Source organism: Neoarius graeffei, chromosome 17, assembly GCF_027579695.1.
Source record: "Neoarius graeffei isolate fNeoGra1 chromosome 17, fNeoGra1.pri, whole genome shotgun sequence".
Lineage (NCBI taxonomy): Eukaryota > Metazoa > Chordata > Actinopteri > Siluriformes > Ariidae > Neoarius > Neoarius graeffei.
The window spans coordinates 38,339,348-38,357,178 of NC_083585.1; the positions used below are offsets into that span (position 1 = coordinate 38,339,348).

The 17,831-nt window shown below is 41.9% G+C and overlaps 1 protein-coding gene across 2 annotated transcripts in view; it reads left to right on the top strand.

Moving 5' to 3' along the window:
* rcbtb2 (regulator of chromosome condensation (RCC1) and BTB (POZ) domain containing protein 2) overlaps nucleotides 1-17,831 on the top strand; it is a 134,670-nt gene that overhangs the window by 61,929 nt on the left and 54,910 nt on the right. The window contains exon 12 of one of the 2 annotated variants that reach the window (XM_060944168.1): nucleotides 6,520-6,626. The exons of the other annotated variant lie outside the window; for it this stretch is intronic. Within the exon in view, the coding sequence (XP_060800151.1) occupies nucleotides 6,520-6,522 (3 nt within the window). The 3' untranslated portion in view covers nucleotides 6,523-6,626. Of the gene's footprint in view, nucleotides 1-6,519; nucleotides 6,627-17,831 lie in introns of those variants that run through there. 2 annotated transcript variants of the gene reach the window in all.

A 17,831-nucleotide genomic window follows, 5' to 3' on the forward strand; every position in this document is an offset into this window, starting at 1 on the left:
AATTCAGGAAGGCTTGAGAGGGGGTCCGATATAAATAATAACATGTCATCGGCACAGAGTGAGACTTTATGCTCCAAACCTGCCCGGTGTATCCCCTTGATGGTGGAGCACTGCCTCAGGGCTAATGCAAGTGGCTCAAGTGCAACAGCAAACAAAAGTGGTGACAGAGGACACCCCTGTCTCGTACCCCGCTTCAGCTCAAAATAGGTGAATAAATTATTATTGGTGTGAACTGCAGCCATCGGGAGTGTGTATAGGATTCTAATCCAGGAGATGAATTTAGGGCCGAAATTAAACGCTTCCAAAGTCTTGAAGAGATAGTCCCACTTCACCCGATCAAACGCTTTTTCAGCATCGAGTGAGAGCATCACCTCAATTTTCCCAGGATCGGGTGGAGTGGGACAATAAAGGATATTAAATAAACGCCTGATATTAAAAAATGAATAGCGATTTTTTTTATAAATCCTGTCTGGTCGGATGAAATAATAGAGGGAACAATGTTTTCAAGACGACGCGCCAAAATTTTGGCAAGAATCTTTGCGTCTGTATTCAGCAGCGAGACAGGGCGGTATGAGCTACAATTGAAGGGATTTTTATCCTTTTTAAGTAATAAAGAGATGACTGCTTGACGCATAGTTTGGGGCAAGGAATTGGTGACTAAGGATTCTTCAAACACTGACAATAACAGAGGAAATGACTGGTCGGAAAACTTTTTGAAAAATTCAGTTGGGAAACCATCTGGTCCAGGAGATTTGTCACTTTGCATGGCCCCGATTGCTGGCACTATCTCCTTAACTGAGAAATCCCTTTCCAGTTCAGCCGAGAGTTCTACACTTACAGAAGGCATTTTCAGGGATTTAAAAAAGTCCTCTAGGACAGAGGGATTGGTGGGCACATCTGAAGTTTACAATAATTGGTAGAATTTCTTGAAACAGGAATTGATTTTCTCATTGTCAGTGCATTTTATACCACATTCATTATTAACTACAGGGATGGTTTGATTAGCAGTTCTTTGGCGCAGCTGGTGAGCAAGTGCTCGGCCGGACTTTTCCCCATGCTCATAATAACCATGTCTTGATTTGGAAATCAAATATTCAGCCTGTCTGGTGGACAGGAGCTCAAACTCTGTCTGTAATGACAAGCGTTTTTTGAGTATGTCTGCTGATGGGGATGCAGCCTGTCTAATTCTAATATCTCATCTGTTAATTTTTTAGTACGCTCAGTGCTAGTCCTATTTTTATTTTCACAGTACGAAATAATTTGGCCCCTTAAATATGCCTTTAGCGACTCCCATACAGTGGATGACGACATCCCTGGGGTTTGATTGATGTCAAGAAACATTTTGATTTCAGATGATATGAACTTAGTAAACCCATCTTCTGACAGAAGCAAGGGGTTAAACCGCCATGGACGGTATGATGACCGTGTGTCGGGAATGTACATTTTCATGATTAAGGGGCCATGATCCGAGATGACCATAGCCCCGTAGTCACATTCTTTTGTAAGATGCAGAATTCTTTTATCCAGGAAAAGGTAATCGAGATGTGAATACGTCTTGTGAACCGGGGAGTATTAAGAGTATGCTCTGGAGGTGGGGTTGCGAAACCGCCACACATCCGCTACACCGTAGGTCTTCAGAAAGAGCTGAATAGATTTTGCCGACTTCGACAGGGATGCCCTCCTAGAAACACTCCTATCTAAGAGAGGAGAAAGTGCACAATTAATGTCACCACCAAGTATAAGACGATGTGAAGTCATATCTGGTAAGTGAGAAAAAAAATTCGTGAAGAATGGAGGATCATCCCAGTTCGGAGCATAAATACACGCTAAAATAACTGGGAGCGAATATAATTTGCCTACCACGATCACATATCGCCCTGCAGAGTCAGCCCGCACATGAGATGCCGTGAACTGTACATTTTTACTTATCATAATTGCAACACCCCGAGCCTTTGAGCAGAAATTGGACTGATACACCTGACCAGCCCATCCCCTAACAAGACGAGATCTATCACAAGAACGTATATGGGTCTCTTGTAAGAATGCAATATCTACTCTGAACTGTTTTAGGTGTGAGAATACCTTTTTAAATTTCACTGGATGATTAAGTGATTTAACGTTCCAACTTATGAAATTAGCAGGGCAACCATCATAACCTCTGGTGTTATTTATATTGGCCATCTAGTGTACACAGAGAAATTAGCACCATTATGAAACCCAAGGACACAAAAACAAACATAAACAAAAATAAGTCTGGCAGAGTAGATTGCTCGTACATAGGTCCAGTAGTTACCCACCCCCCATCACCCACACGTACAAGGTGATTACAACAACCCTCAGAAATAAATCCACACATTAAGTGCTTATGGTTGGGAGAACTATGAAGCGAAGCGCTCAGGCTCCCGTCGAGCCTCAAACATAAAGAAAATAAGAAAAAGCAAAGTAGTACATTTTTTAGCTATGCATAGTAAACTTAGATTATGATTCTTGGGAGAGGATGTATTAGGCTAATCATGTGGTGTAGCAAGGTTATACAGCCTTACTTCCTTAATTAACATTGCATGCCATCAAGTGTAATGTCAACAGATAACCAACTATGGCCGACCAGATTGACCCATAATAGTAATCAGGAACTGAGATAGCATGTCTTTAATTTTAACTACTGATATCATATACACTACCGTTCAAAAGTTTGGGGTCACCCAGACAATTTTGTGTTTTCCATGAAAAGTCACACTTTTATTTCCCACCATAAGTTGTAAAATGAATAGAAAATATAGTCAAGACATTTTTCTGGCCATTTTGAGCATTTAATCGACCCCACAAATGTGATGCTCCAGAAACTCAATCTGCTCAAAGGAAGGTCAGTTTTATAGCTTCTCTAAAGAGCTCAACTGTTTTCAGCTGTGCTAACATGATTGTACAAGGGTTTTCTAATCATCCATTAGCCTTCTGAGGCAATGAGCAAACACATTGTACCATTAGAACACTGGAGTGAGAGTTGCTGGAAATGGGCCTCTATACACCTATGGAGATATTGCACCAAAAACCAGACGTTTGCAGCTAGAATAGTCATTTACCACATTAGCAATGTATAGAGTGGATTTCTGATTAGTTTAAAGTGATCTTTATTGAAAGGAACAGTGCTTTTCTTTCAAAAATAAGGACATTTCAAAGTGACCCCAAACTTTTGAACGGTAGTGTAAAGAAAATAAGAAAAAGCAAAGTAGTACATTTTTTAGCTATGCATAGTAAACTTATGGCCCTTTTCCACTACCCTTTTTCAGCTCACTTCAGCTCGCTTCAGCTCACTTCAGCCCGACACGGCTCGCGTTTCGACTACCAAAAAACAGCACGACTCAGCTCGCTTCAGCCCTGCTTAGCCCCTAAAACTCGCACGGTTTTGGAGTGGGGCTGAAGCGAGCCAAACCGTGCCGAGTGAGGCTGGGGGCGTGAGCAGGCACTCCCCTGTGCACTGATTGGTGGGGAGGAGTGTCCTCACATGCCCACACACGCCCCGCGAGCACGCTGGGATCTGTAAACACCGTAAACCTGGAAGAAGGAGAATTACGAGAATTTCTGAAGCCTTATGCGCCTCGCCTCATCTATACGCTCTTGCCAGTATCTGTTGGCGTTGTCGGTGACAACAAGCCACAGCACCAAGACCAGCAACACTAACGACTCCATGTCCTCCATGTTTATTGTTTACTATCCGGGTCGTGAGACTACCGCTTAAAAGATCACTGATGTCACTGTTTGCGCTGCTTAACGACATCACGTGACGTCCACCCACTTTCGCTAACTCCACCCAATGTGTCCACCCACTTCCAGCCAGCACGGTTCAGCGCGGTTGTAGTCGAAATGCAACTCCAACAGCCCCGCTCAGCTCGACTCAGCACGGCATGGCTCAGCCGCGTTTGTAGTGGAAAAGCGGCATTAGATTATGATTCTTGGGAGAGGATGTATTAGGCTAATCATGTGGTGTAGCAAGGTTATACAGCCTTACTTCCTTAATTAACATTGCATGCCATCAAGTGTAATGTCAACAGATAACCAACTATGGCCGACCAGATTGACCCATAATAGTAATCAGGAACTGAGATAGCATGTCTTTAATTTTAACTACTGATATCATATAAGTAAGAACATCAAATCAGAACCTAGAAGTAACACTAAGCCGAGCATAAAATAATATGTCGGCCTATGAGCACACAGTTCAAGCTGGTCAGCGTTACCAATAAGAAAGCGGAACAGTATGCAGAAAATGCAAACACTGTGTTATAAATTTGTACCTGATGACATCTGGCACTGTGGTACACATGGTCAACATACCCGTAGGTCAACAGAGGCATACATATTCAGTCGAGAAATTCAATCTCACGGACATTCTCCAGCCTCCGTGGGTGGGATGATATTTTTCTTGACATACAAAAGTTCAAAAGTTTGGGGTCACTTTGAAATGTCCTTATTTTTGAAAGAAAAGCACTGTTCTTTTCAATGAAGATCACTTTAAACTAATCAGAAATCCACTCTATACATTGCTAATGTGGTAAATGACTATTCTAGCTGCAAATGTCTGGTTTTTGGTGCAATATCTCCATAGGTGTATAGAGGCCCATTTCCAGCAACTCTCACTCCAGTGTTCTAATGGTACAATGTGTTTGCTCATTGCCTCAGAAGGCTAATGGATGATTAGAAAACCCTTGTACAATCATGTTAGCACAGCTGAAAACAGTTGAGCTCTTTAGAGAAGCTATAAAACTGACCTTCCTTTGAGCAGATTGAGTTTCTGGAGCATCACATTTGTGGGGTCGATTAAATGCTCAAAATGGCCAGAAAAATGTCTTGACTATATTTTCTATTCATTTTACAACTTATGGTGGGAAATAAAAGTGTGACTTTTCATGGAAAACACAAAATTGTCTGGGTGACCTCAAACTTTTGAACGGTAGTGTAAGTCATAGCTTTGTCCGGGTCAGTAAACTCCCTGTCCTCCCCTCTGAACGTGACTCGGAATCGTGCTGGAAACAGAATCCCGTACCGGACTCCCTCTTGGTCGCGAAGTAGCTTCCTCACCTCTGTAAATGCTGGCCGCGCTTTAGCCACCGCTGCCGTGTAGTCCGGGAAGATGGTAATTGGTTCCCCGTTGAAACGGAGTGGACCCCGGGTGCGAGCGCGTCGCAGTATCTGGACACAATCCTGGTAGTAATGCAGCTTAGCAACGATGACTCGAGGTTTTCCGCCCGGCTTCTTCGGCCCTAGGCCCCGGTGGGATCGATCGATCAGCGGCTCTTTATCCAACTGTAGCACCTCAGTTAGCAGCTTTGATACAGAGGTTGTAGTGCTGGAGTCGGGTGTCTCGGGTACACCACTGATTCTTATGTTGCATCTCCTCGACCACCCTTCCATATCCTCACACTTGGCTTTCAGTTGTGCAATTTCTGTCTTCATCTCACTCACAGTTTTTTGTAAAGTAACCACTTCATCCGACCATGCTGATGGCCCCCCCTCCACCTCTTTGATGCTAACTTTGGCCTGGTCGATCTCATGCTTCAGCGCCGCGGTGTTGTTTATTATCTCTGTTTTCACCGCCTTCAGCTCGTTTTTGAGGATTTCAAAATCGTCAGCGAGGGCATTTTTCAGTTCTGACTTCAACACCATTGAAATGTCCGCTTTTAGAGAGAGAAGGATTTCTGACTTCAAGCCTTCAGTGTTCATCTTTCCCGAAGCAGGTGGGGGCGGAGTTACTTTAGCTGGGATCTTGGCAGTACTCTGGTCCCCGGAGGTGTTGGGCCTTGTGTTGGAGGGTCCGGTGAACTTGAATTTATTCAACCTCATTTCCATCTGGACGTCGCTGTGGATTTGTTACACTGTCCGATTGAATTTAGAAACAGTTTACTGTTGCATGAGATGGATTACACTTTACTTTTTTCCACTTAAAATAGAGACTTAACGGGAGCTCGCATCAAACACCGCCTACTCCATAGCGGCCAAGCCACGCCCCCCAAGTTATAATAACCTGTGATTTGATTAATAGCTGTCAGAGCTGCTGATGTAGAAAATGAATCAACACTTTCTGACCTATCAGAATTTGAGAATTCAACACCACTGTGGGATAAAATGAAATAAAAGACAAAAGAAAATGTGTAAAGAATAAAGTAAGTGACAGTGTATGTAAATTTATTCTATCCACATTGACTGGATATGAGCAATCACGCGTTCTGATTGGCTACTCTACTACTAGGTTATCGGCTCATATACCGTGAGTAGAGAAAAACAAAATGGCGGAGCATGTTGCTGAACCAACCGAGGACGAAATAAAAACTCTACTCGAAAACAAAACCCCAAAAATACAAAAAAAAAAGGTATGGAATAAAAGTATTTGATGGTAAGAACGTACTGTGGCAGCGGGGGCGTGGTCAAGCGCTGGTCTGTGACAGGAGGGCGGAGCCAGGGAAGGTGAGTGGCAGAATCACTACACCTGACGGTAATTAACCTGTGTTTTGTGTGTTTTCCCAGTAACCGCGCCCTATTTAAGGAGGCAGAGGGAGAGCAGAGGGGCGCTCATCCCGGGACAAGAACACAGTGTGTGTGTGTTTTTTCGCTAGCAGATTAAAACTGGCTATTATACTGAAAAGTCTGGGAATAAAAAGCCTATTTGCATCTGAAGCGTTGTCCTGCCGTCCTCTGTGCTCCACCCACACTTCAAAGAGCGCTACACGTACCTTTTTTTATTTTTCCAGAATTATCATCACATTTTTCACAAATTGCTAGTCATTTCGCCGGTTTGTTTACATTCTAAGCGGAAACGATTTTGTCAGATGTTTTGTATGAAGTTTTTATTTATTGAATTTGCTAAAAATAAAAATGCTCTGTTTCCCAAAATCCAGTGAACGTGGATAGAATAAAACAGTTATTCCACTCAATCTCGTCGTACATGGCTTACAGCCAACTCAGTGCTACGTGCCTCGTCAGCTATCAGCTCATGTATGACTCAATTTCGTGGAATAACTCTTAAATACGAGACTGGAAGACACCCCACAACGTGGAACATAATTTACCTAAGACACAATGAGCGCATTACAGACACAATAACAGCACACTGGCTCGCTGTCTTGGCCTTGGCATTTCCTGCCATTGTAGGTGGTTTAGCTGACCTGGGACCACATGTGTTTCATTCAGTCGTCATGCTCAGTTGTCTTAAAGGCTTTATGTGTGCCATCTCCTTGACCTCAATGGTATGTGTATGTCAAGAAAACTGCAGGGGAGAAGGAACAATGGCTACATCATACAGGTTTACACGTTTCACTTTGTCAGCAATGACTTCAAAACAACTTTTTTGTTGTTGTTGTTGTTTATAGTCTCACCATGTAAAACCTATTGAGCAAAGTGTGTGAGAAACTAGTTCCATAAATGAAAACTGTAACATCTGGTGTATATCTAACACACACAGGATTACCTTGAGGGTTTGTTACTAATAGAATACGTCCACAGCTGTCTGTTACCATTCCCATTACATAAACAATCAAGAATATTGTTATGAATGGTAGAATGGTTGATTTCAGAGCTCAGGAACATTTAAAACTGCTTCATCGGATCCATCTCATCGAGTCATTGGTACAGAAGAGAAAATTCGCAGCAATTTGCCAATGATTATATTTTCTGATTAAATAAAGAATACACCTTTATAATTTTTATCCATAAATAGTCAAATATGAAGATTTTGAGTAATAAACATATACATCCATCCATCCATTATCCGTAACCGCTTATCCTGTGCAGGATCGTGGCCAAGCTGGAGCCTATCCCAGCTGACTATGGGCGAGAGGCGGGGTACACCCTGGACAAGTCGCCAGGTCATCACAGGGCTGACACATAGACACAGACAACCATTCACACTCACACCTACGGTCAATTTAGAGTCACCAGTTAACCTAACCTGCATGTCTTTGGACTGTGGGGGAAACCAGAGCACCCGGAGGAAACCCACGCAGACATGGGGAGAACATGCAAACTCCACACAGAAAGGCCTCCGCTGGCCACTGGGCTCAAACCCAGAACCTTCATGCTGTGAGGCGACAGCGCTAACCACTACACCACCGTGCTGCCTCAATAAACAAATATGGATATAGCTCGTGTCATTGCGTTACACCTCGTAATGTCTGTGTAGTTAGACATAGTCCATACAGGCAACTTCATTGTAACGATAGAGCAGTTAATTTAGTGTTACAGGTGTTTAGAGCAGTACGTCTTGTATTATAAATATCATACACAAGTTGATACATATATATTATTTACCAGCTGGGAGGTCTGTATCATGAAATACCGTGACCGAGGTCTTGAAAGTACTGGCCGAGGTCAGTATTCAAGGCCGAGGTCACGGTATTTCACCATACGGACCGACCTTAAGCTGGTAAATAATATATTTATTTTTTTCTTTAACAAATTCTAACAGAAAACGAGAGCGCCCGAAAGGGAAAACCGATACGCCATTTTGAATCCTCATTTATGGCTGTAATGCAAATGGCTTCCTCCTCGGTATACTGTACAAGTGCACTTCCATTGCAGGAAAAAAAACTACATTTTGCCGCCCATGTAGTCCCCTATTTATACAAAATTGAGTCATTCAGGATTCAGCCATGTTTTTGCTCGGCGTTGGCAGCAGTTAGAGGTTTTTAGCTTTCTCCTGAAATGTTTTCTTTTATTTCTTCTTCCTCAGGGTAATAAAACTCGCTTTCGCTGTGAAGACTGTCATTATCGCTATCCATGCTGTAAAATTAATGCTATTCTCCTGAGAAATGCTGGCAAAAATTTATAAGATTTTTGATAAAAATCTTATAAATCTTATTAAAAAAAAGATAAATGTTGACAAAAATTGCAACTATGTTTGTTGTTGTGAACGAGCGAATTGCCAGAGGTCTATAACCGGGGTCCGTAATTGGCTCGCCAGCCAATCAGAGCGCAGGATTTGATGGAAACCGGACCGCAAAAAAAAAATACATATATATTATTTACCAGCTGGGAGGTCCGTATCGTGAAATACCTTGACCGAGGTCTTGAAAATACTGAGCGAGGCCCTCTGTGCCGAGGTCAGTATTTTCAAGGCCGAGGTCACGGTATTTCACGATACGGACCGACCTTAAACTGGTAAGTAATATATTTATTTTTCTCTTTACCAAATTCTAACAGAAAATGAGAGGGGAACCATATTTAGAACAAACCTGCTACTCGGCTTTCTCCTGAAATGTTTTCTTTTATTTCATCTTCATCAGGGTAGTAAAACTTGCTTTCACTGTGAACACTGTCGTTATCGCTATCCATGCTGTAAAATTCATGCTATTATACTGAGAAATGCGAAAATAAATGTTGACAAAAATTGCTACTATGTTTGTTGTTGTTGTGAACGAGCGAGTCACCAAAGGTCCGTAACTGGGGTCCGGATCCACTCGCGAGCCAATCAGAGCGCACGATTTGATGGAAACCAGACCGCGAAAAAAAGCGGCTAGAGATAATGAGATGTTATCTCATTCTCATTATCTCTAGCCGCTTTATCCTTCTACAGGGTCGCAGGCAAGCTGGAGCCTATCCCAGCTGACTACGGGTGAAAGGCGGGGTACACCCTGGACAAGTCGCCAGGTCATCACAGGGCTGACACATAGACACAGACAACCATTCACACTCACATTCACACCTACGGTCAATTTAGAGTCACCAGTTAACCTAACCTGCATGTCTTTGGACCGTGGGGGAAACCGGAGCACCCGGAGGAAACCCACGCGGACACGGGGAGAACATGCAAACTCCACACAGAAAGGCCCTCGCCGGCCACGGGGCTCGAACCCAGGACCTTCTTGCTGTGAGGCGACAGCGCTAACCACTACACCACCGTGCCGCCCTATGAGATGTTATATTGTCAGTAATTATATTATAGTTGCGTGTGAAGTTTGTGCAGTTACACAGGTATTTGTGACACACTACATAAAAAAAAAATGAGATAAAGGCCCAGAATGTCTGGCTCGGTGAGTCTTTTCATAACATGCATTGGCACATTTGTATGAGTCAGAGTAAGCAAAATACTGAGTTAACTGTCAGTCATGGAGCAAAAGGCTTGTCACACTGCTTTTGGATGCACAAGTTTACTTGTTGAGTCGTCACACAATAGCACAATCTGTGGCACTAATACGCATAAAATTTTCCATAATATTAACTAATACGAGAAGTGAAGCGGGTGATGCATGAAGGAATGGTTTAACATTTACAAGAGGATGTTGACTAAAGAACTTGCACTGACATTTGTTTATGTTGTTCCCTTTTTTCCATAGCCATGACAATGTGTGCTTTTGTTAAGGTTATATTGGATATTACAATGCAAAGGAGTCCATTGTTAGGAGCGATGTACAGGTCTCTGAGGCAAAGTGGGAGTGTGTGTGTTTGTGTGTGGCTTAAGGAAGGAGGGGATGTTTACTCAGGGTTACACTGGGGTTTATAGTTTATGCTTTGAGAGCAAAATACTGAGTGGATGTGCTCAGGTATTGGATTAGGCAATATCCGATTGTGAAGGGAGGAACGTTTTTCTCTACCTGTCTTACTACATATGCTCTTTTGCAAGTGAGCACATGTGCAATCTGCTACTTGTCACTGTGTGTGTGTGCGTACGTGCATGCGTGTGTGTGTGTGTGCATGCGCAATATCCACGGAGCCTTAAATTTATAAATGCAGTTTTAGCTGCTTAAATAGCATTCATATTTGTACAAATCAACCACTTGATTTCACAAATGATCACTTTTTCAGAATGAAAAAAATAATAATTTGAGCAAGTTGGTAGATTCAGATTGCAAGATGCGTAAGGTGTTTAAAGTTGTTTATCTTGGTTTGACTTAAATGGATCCTCCAGACGCATTTCAACACAATTACGTCACTACCACAGGAAGCCCATCCGGTATTCTTAAAAAATAAATAAATAAATAAATAAATAATGCATTAAACTATTTGGTCTCTGAAAATGAAAGTTTGATTTTTGAAATCTGTGACTAATTTTACATCAAATAAGTTTGAAAATCAATCTGCTGGAGGATCGCTTTAAAAGACTACTTCGGTGTCTTAGCAACTAAGGTCCACAAGGTTACACAAGCTGGTGGGATACAAAGTAGGCTCAGTCAATCAATTAGAAGAAGAAGAAACCTTTATTTGTCACATTCGCACTCAAGCACAGTGAAATTCATCCTCTGCATTTAACCCATCTGAAGCAGTGAACACAGACACACAAGTGTGCAGTGAGCACATGCACATTCAGTGGGCAGCTATGCTACAGCGCCAGGGGAGCAGTTGGGGGTTAGGTACCTTGCTCAAGGGCACTTGAGCTCAAGACCGCCCCGTGTTAACCTAACTGCATGTCTTTGGACTGTGGGAGGAAACCCACGCAGACACGGGGAGAACATGCAAACTCCACACAGAAAGGCCCCCGTTGGCTGTTGGGCTCGAACCCAGAACCTTCTTGCTGTGAGGCGGCAGTGCTAACCACTACACCACTACAAATTTTATGGAAAATTTCATATGAAATAAAATAAATCCAGCTAGGCGGCACAGTGGTGTAGTGGCAGTGATGAGAATAACGGCATTAGAAATAACGGCGTTACTAACGGCGTTACTTTTTTTAGTAACGAGTAATCTAACTAATTACTTTTTACATCGTTATAACGCCATTCCCGTTACTTACAATAAAATACTATGCGTTACTTTATTAAAGCTGTTCTCATCTGGCACGCTGCTCGTTCAGCCTTTCTTTACTCTGCTTTCGTGTGGGGCGGGGAGACACGAGACAACGGCACAGTAAGCCAATCAGAGTAGATTTGGACAGCATACGTAGGTAGGCCACGCCTACTGCACTACTGCGCGCTCTTTCAATCGGAAGAGCCAGCGATGGCGAGCGGTCAGCCCAGCACTGCGCTTTCACACTGGAAATACAGCCAGTACTTTTCATTACTTGAAATAAAAGGCAAGAGTGTTTACGTGCAATGCACATTATGTCGAGGAACAAAGCGTTTGTCCTCGTCAGTGGCCAGTAATTAGTAACATAATAACTGCAAAATAACTTTTTAATAACTGCAAAAATATATTACATTTGATAGATGTCTTATCTCACATTGTCCCACAAAAATATTAATATAGTGTAGATAACATTACTAATTGGTTCTGTTAAGTGTCCATTTCAGTCATTAAACACATTTAACATTCACTTTTATTATGATTACACTAATTGAATTTGATTTTTTTTGAGGGGGAACAAAATGTAACGGAATAATTACTTTCCCTGGTAATTAGTTACTTTCATGACAAAGTAACTCCGTTACTAACTCAGTTACTTTTTGGGAAAAGTAACTAGTAACTATAACTAATTACTTTTTGAAAGTAACGTGCCCAACACTGTGTAGTGGTTTGCGCTGTCGCCTCACAGCAAGAAGGTCCGGGTTTGAGCCCTTTCTTTTTTTTTTTTTTAGATATTTTTTGGGCTTTTTTCACCTTGGATAGGACAGTGTAGAGACAGGACAGGAAATGAGCGGGAGAGAGAGACGAGGAGGGACCGGGAAACGACCCCGGGTCGGAACCGAACCCGGGTCCCCGGATCCATGGCATGGTGCCCAGGGGTTAAATTGGGATTGGTTATGTGGGGGGGCTCTGCCTCGTACCCGCCCCTTCCCCCGCCGCCCTGCCCCAATATACTTTTTGGAAAATAACCCTCTAATTTGATAACCATATCATATTGCACAGAGATATACACCTTATCTGTGTGTTGTAGGCCTATGTGTGTCTTGTAGTGCCCCCCTACACATTATGGCAGTTTGAATGTAGATTGGTTGGCCAATGTAACAGATTGTACAGGTTGTTGTACATTGGTTTGAAGGAAATGATTAGTGGGGGGTCTGGGGGTCCTCCCCCAGAAGTTTTTTATTATCATACATGTTATTTGCTGAATTCTGGTGCATTTTAATAAGTTGTTAGCTGACTTTACAGAGGTAGGTTGAGCAATATCATGTTAAATCTTGTCACATGCCTACAGGTGAAAAATGTGAAGGAGAAATGTTCAGTGAGAAAATTTGAAGGCTTGCACAATCTTAAACCAAAACAGTTGATTTATTTTGGAGGATAAATGTTAAATATGCCAAAACACTGTCAGTCAAATTGTCAATCAAATATATTCATGCAGTGAATGCAACCAAATACAAACAACACTATAACATTGGAAGCATTTATTATTATTGTTGTTGTTATTATGTATTCAATTATTTATTTGGCATGTGGTGCTTTTTGTATTGTCTAGAACATACATAAGATGAGCATATTATAGCAGCAAAATAGAAGCACAATCATTTGAATGCAGCAAAAGTTTTGCTGCATTCAAATGATTGTGCTTCTATTTTGCTGCTATAATATGCTCATCTTATGTATGTTCTAGACAATACAAAAAGCACCACATGCCAAATAAATAATTGAATACATAATAACAACAACAATAATTACACTAATAATACACTAATAATATTAACAATAAATTAACATTAAATTAAATATTAACAATAAATAATAAAACACTAATAATATTAACAATACAGTGAACATAATCATTATCATATTTTTTATTATTAAAAACAAAATATCAAATAATACTGAAGAGGGGAAAAATAATACTGATCTAAATATGTTGTGTTTTTATTTTTAGACAGTATGTGTTTTGCTAAACACATACTGTCTAAAAATAAAAACACAACATATTTAGATCAGTATTATTTTTTCCCCTGGAAATTGAACTCGCCAAATGCACAGACAGTTCGTTCAAGCACCTCTGATGGATTAGGATCGTATGCAGGTAAAAGGGGACACGGTGTACGGAGAAAATTATAAACAAGTCACAACGCTGAAACACAAGCCCAAAAACCCGCAAACCACGACTTCTGATTTTTTTTTAAAGCGAGCTCACAAAAAAAGAAACCCCGAAGTCGCTTATAAAAAGCAGAATTGGCAACCCACGCAGTGTTCCAGAAACCAGAATCTCTGATCGCAAGTTCTGTTCTAAATAGCTTTGACAGGTCATCTTGTTATCAGGAAAACTATGATCTATCTCATAAAAGTCATGGGTTCATTGATTAATAAAACGATATTTAATTATTCAGAACTGAAAATCGTGAAAAGGGTTTGTTGCTTTTGATGTGTGCGTGATCATATGCCATCCGAGCTTATGTGCCGGGGCTCAGCCCCGGACAGCCCCGGCCCAATTTAACCCCTGATGGCGCCCCATCTACCCGAGCCACAACGCCCCCGGCGAGGGCCTTTCTGTGCAGAGTTTGCATGTTGTCCGTGTGGGTTTCCTCCGGGTGCTCCGGTTTCCCCCACAGTCCAAAGACATGCAGGTTAGGTTAACTGGTGACTCTAAATTGACCGTAGGTGTGAATGTGAGTGTGAATGGTTGTCTATGTGTCAGCCCTGTGATGACCTGGCGACTTGTCCAGGGTGTACCCCGCCTTTCACCCGTAGTCAGCTGGGATAGGCTCCAGCTTGCCTGCAACCCTGTAGAACAGGATAAAGCGGCTAGAGATGATGAGACGAGATGACAATGCAAACTAATAATTTTATGCAAATGATATCTTGTTAAAAAGTTGCTTACCAGCCAAGTTTTTAGTAAAAGATCCTTTGAAATGATTGGAATCAGGGGCGTGTTTAGCCTATTTTTGGGGGTGCTCAAGCACCCCCGAAAACAAGCTCAGCACCCCCTAGCTCAGCACCCTCAAAAACACTGTTTTTGGACGTAATTTTCAGAAATAAGTGCCCTTGCGCACTGCGCAATGAATGTGTGCGCGGGCGTGTGTGTGTGTTCTTGAATTCACCTGTTAGGTGATAGTTGTATGAGCAGTAAAATCCCTCTCCTCCTTGCGTCCCCTCTGATCGGGTTGCCTGTCCGCGTGAGTGCTTGCTACGACATGGTGGTTTTTTTAACTGGATTCCACGCCGATGAGGAACTCGAAGTAGCACCTGAGTATTACTGGCATAGCGAGATGTGAAGGTACGGACTGGAGTTACAGTTGTTAAACACAACACAATAATATGCATAATGCAATATTGATGTTCCCTGGTCTATGAACAGAATGATAAAAACGACATTTATCATCCATATCGAGATACTTTTGTGCAGAGCTGTACAAGTGCTACGGTGCTAGACCACCGTGTGTTACTCAATTTTATTTAATGTAATGCCGCTTTTCCACTACAAACGCGGCTGAGTCGTGCCGTGCTGAGTCGAGCTGAGCGGGGCTGTTGGAGTTGCATTTCGACTACAACCGCGCTGAACCGTGCTGGCTGGAAGTGGGTGGACGCATTGGGTGGAGTTAGTGAAAGTGGGTGGACGTCACGTGATGTCGTTAAGCAGCGCAAACAGTGACAGTGGCGGAATAAGTCAGAGCCGGACCGGGGGCGGGGCAAATGACCGGGCCCTTTATTAAAGCTTATCATAACATCATTTTAGGCTACAAAATGTCCGCAACTGCGGTGTTTACCAATTTCAACACTACCGGGTGCAACTATGTTATTTAGTACATCAAGTCCTTCAAACGAACATGTAACTCAGAAACAAAAAACATTAGGATACTGTACATGGCTCATAATAAAATATCAATAGCCTATACTGCGCACATTATTTGAAGGGCATACGAAAGAGCGCTCAGAGGTTGCAACGGTGACAGGAAGAGTCAGAAATAAAAGGAGGGCGGTGCAAACCTCACTGAATGCACTGTGTTTACCAATTTCAACACTACGGGGTGCAACTATGTTATTTTGTACATTAAGTCCTTCAAACGAACATGTAACTCAGAAACAAAAAAACATTAGGTGACATACTATACACGGCTCATAATAAAACATCAATAGCCTACTGCGCGCATTATTTGAAGGGCATACGACGAGCCTTGCGCTCCGCGAACTCGTCCACGATGCTCTGTATGTCACTGATTCAGTGATCTTTTAAGCGGTAGTCTCACGACCCGAATAGTAAACAATAAACATGGAGGACATGGAGTCGTTAGTGTTGCTGGTCTTGGTGCTGTGGCTTGTTGTCACCGACAACGCCAACAGATACTGGCAAGAGCGTATAGATGAGGCGAGGCGCATAAGGCTTCAGAAATTCTCGTAATTCGTAATTCTTCTTCTTCCGGGTTTGCGGTGTTTACAGATCCCAGCGCGCTCGCGGGGCGTGTGTGGGCATGTGAGGACACGCCTCCTCACCAATCAGTGCACAGGGGAGTGTCTGCTCACGCCCCCAACCTCAGTCGGCACAGTTTGGCTCGCTTCAGCCCCACTCCAAAACGGTGCGAGTTTTAGGGGCTAAGCAGGGCTGAAACGAGCTGAGTCGTGCTGGTTTTTGGTAGTCGAAACGCGAGCCGTGTCGGGCTGAAGTGAGCTGAAGCGAGCTGAAAAAGGGTAGTGGAAAAGGGCCATAACATAGCGTTTACTAATGTAAAATCATAATAATACACACTATTATTACACAATACACAATAACACATTAATTAACAATTACCACTGTTCAAAATGAATAGCTCCAACATTACAAATGCAGTAGTAGGTCTTGTTTAGTTAAAAATATAACGTAAATATTTGTGTCAGTGGTTGTAAATGTGTAGATATCATAGTTTATTGGGTCAGCTTCTGTTAAAACATTGCATAAGTCTAGTCTTGTCTAGTCTAGTCTTCTTGTCTAGTTAAGTCTAGTCTAAATGCGGAATAAACGTGGAAACACTGTCGTTCAAGCCAGGTGCCTCTGTCAGCCCTGGGGGCTAAGCACCCCCAAAGATCAGATGCTAGAATCGCCCCTGGATTGGAAATCTGCAGCTGCTCGCCTGTCCTTCTTAAAGACATTAATAACAAAAGCTTGTATTTAACAGACTGATCTGTGGACAGTGCGGCATCAGTTAAAGCAGCCAAGTTTCACTTGAGCAAAGTTCAATAAAGTGCCAGGACAAAAGCATACCACAAAACAAAAGCTTGCAAACAAACCGTCATTAAGTCTACCCTCCATCCCAGGTCCTTAACTCTTCTTTTAGAAATCTCAGTGACCGCAATGACCTACTCCAACCCACACACGAGTCATAGTGGTCAAAAACTCTCCTTGCAAGATGCCAGGGAATTTCTCACTCGTTGGTAGGAAAACAAGTCCTTTTGACTCCAAGACTTCAAATTCAAGGCTGCAGATTCCAAACGATCTGCTCCTTCCAAGCAACCTTCAAACATTTACCATGGCAAATAAATACGAATAACACTTTTGCACGAATATAAGACCAAACGTAATGGCCACGAACACCAGTTTTCATTTAATATGATGAGCGTGAAGTGGACAGAACACTGTAAAATATAATAAGTTGACTTTACTTAAAAAAAATATGCAAAGTCGTTGCCTCAAAAAAAGTCATTTATGTTGATTTAGATAAATTAGATTGGGTTAACTTATTTTTTGTGAGTTTGCAGTACTCAAATTAACTTAGATTAGTTTGATTACATTAACTTATTTATTTTGAGTTTGCAGTACTCACATAAACTTATATTAATTTGATTACATTAACTTATTTATTGTGAGTTTGCAGTACTCATCTTATATAATTTTGATTACATTAACTTATTTATTTTAAGTTTACAGTACTCAAATCAATGGAATTCATGAATATTAAGTTAAATTTATGAAAAAAGATATCTGAAAGCCATTGATTTGAGTACTGTAAACTTAAAATAAATAAGTTAATGTAATCAAATTATATAAGATGAGTACTGCAAACTCACAATAAATAAGTTAA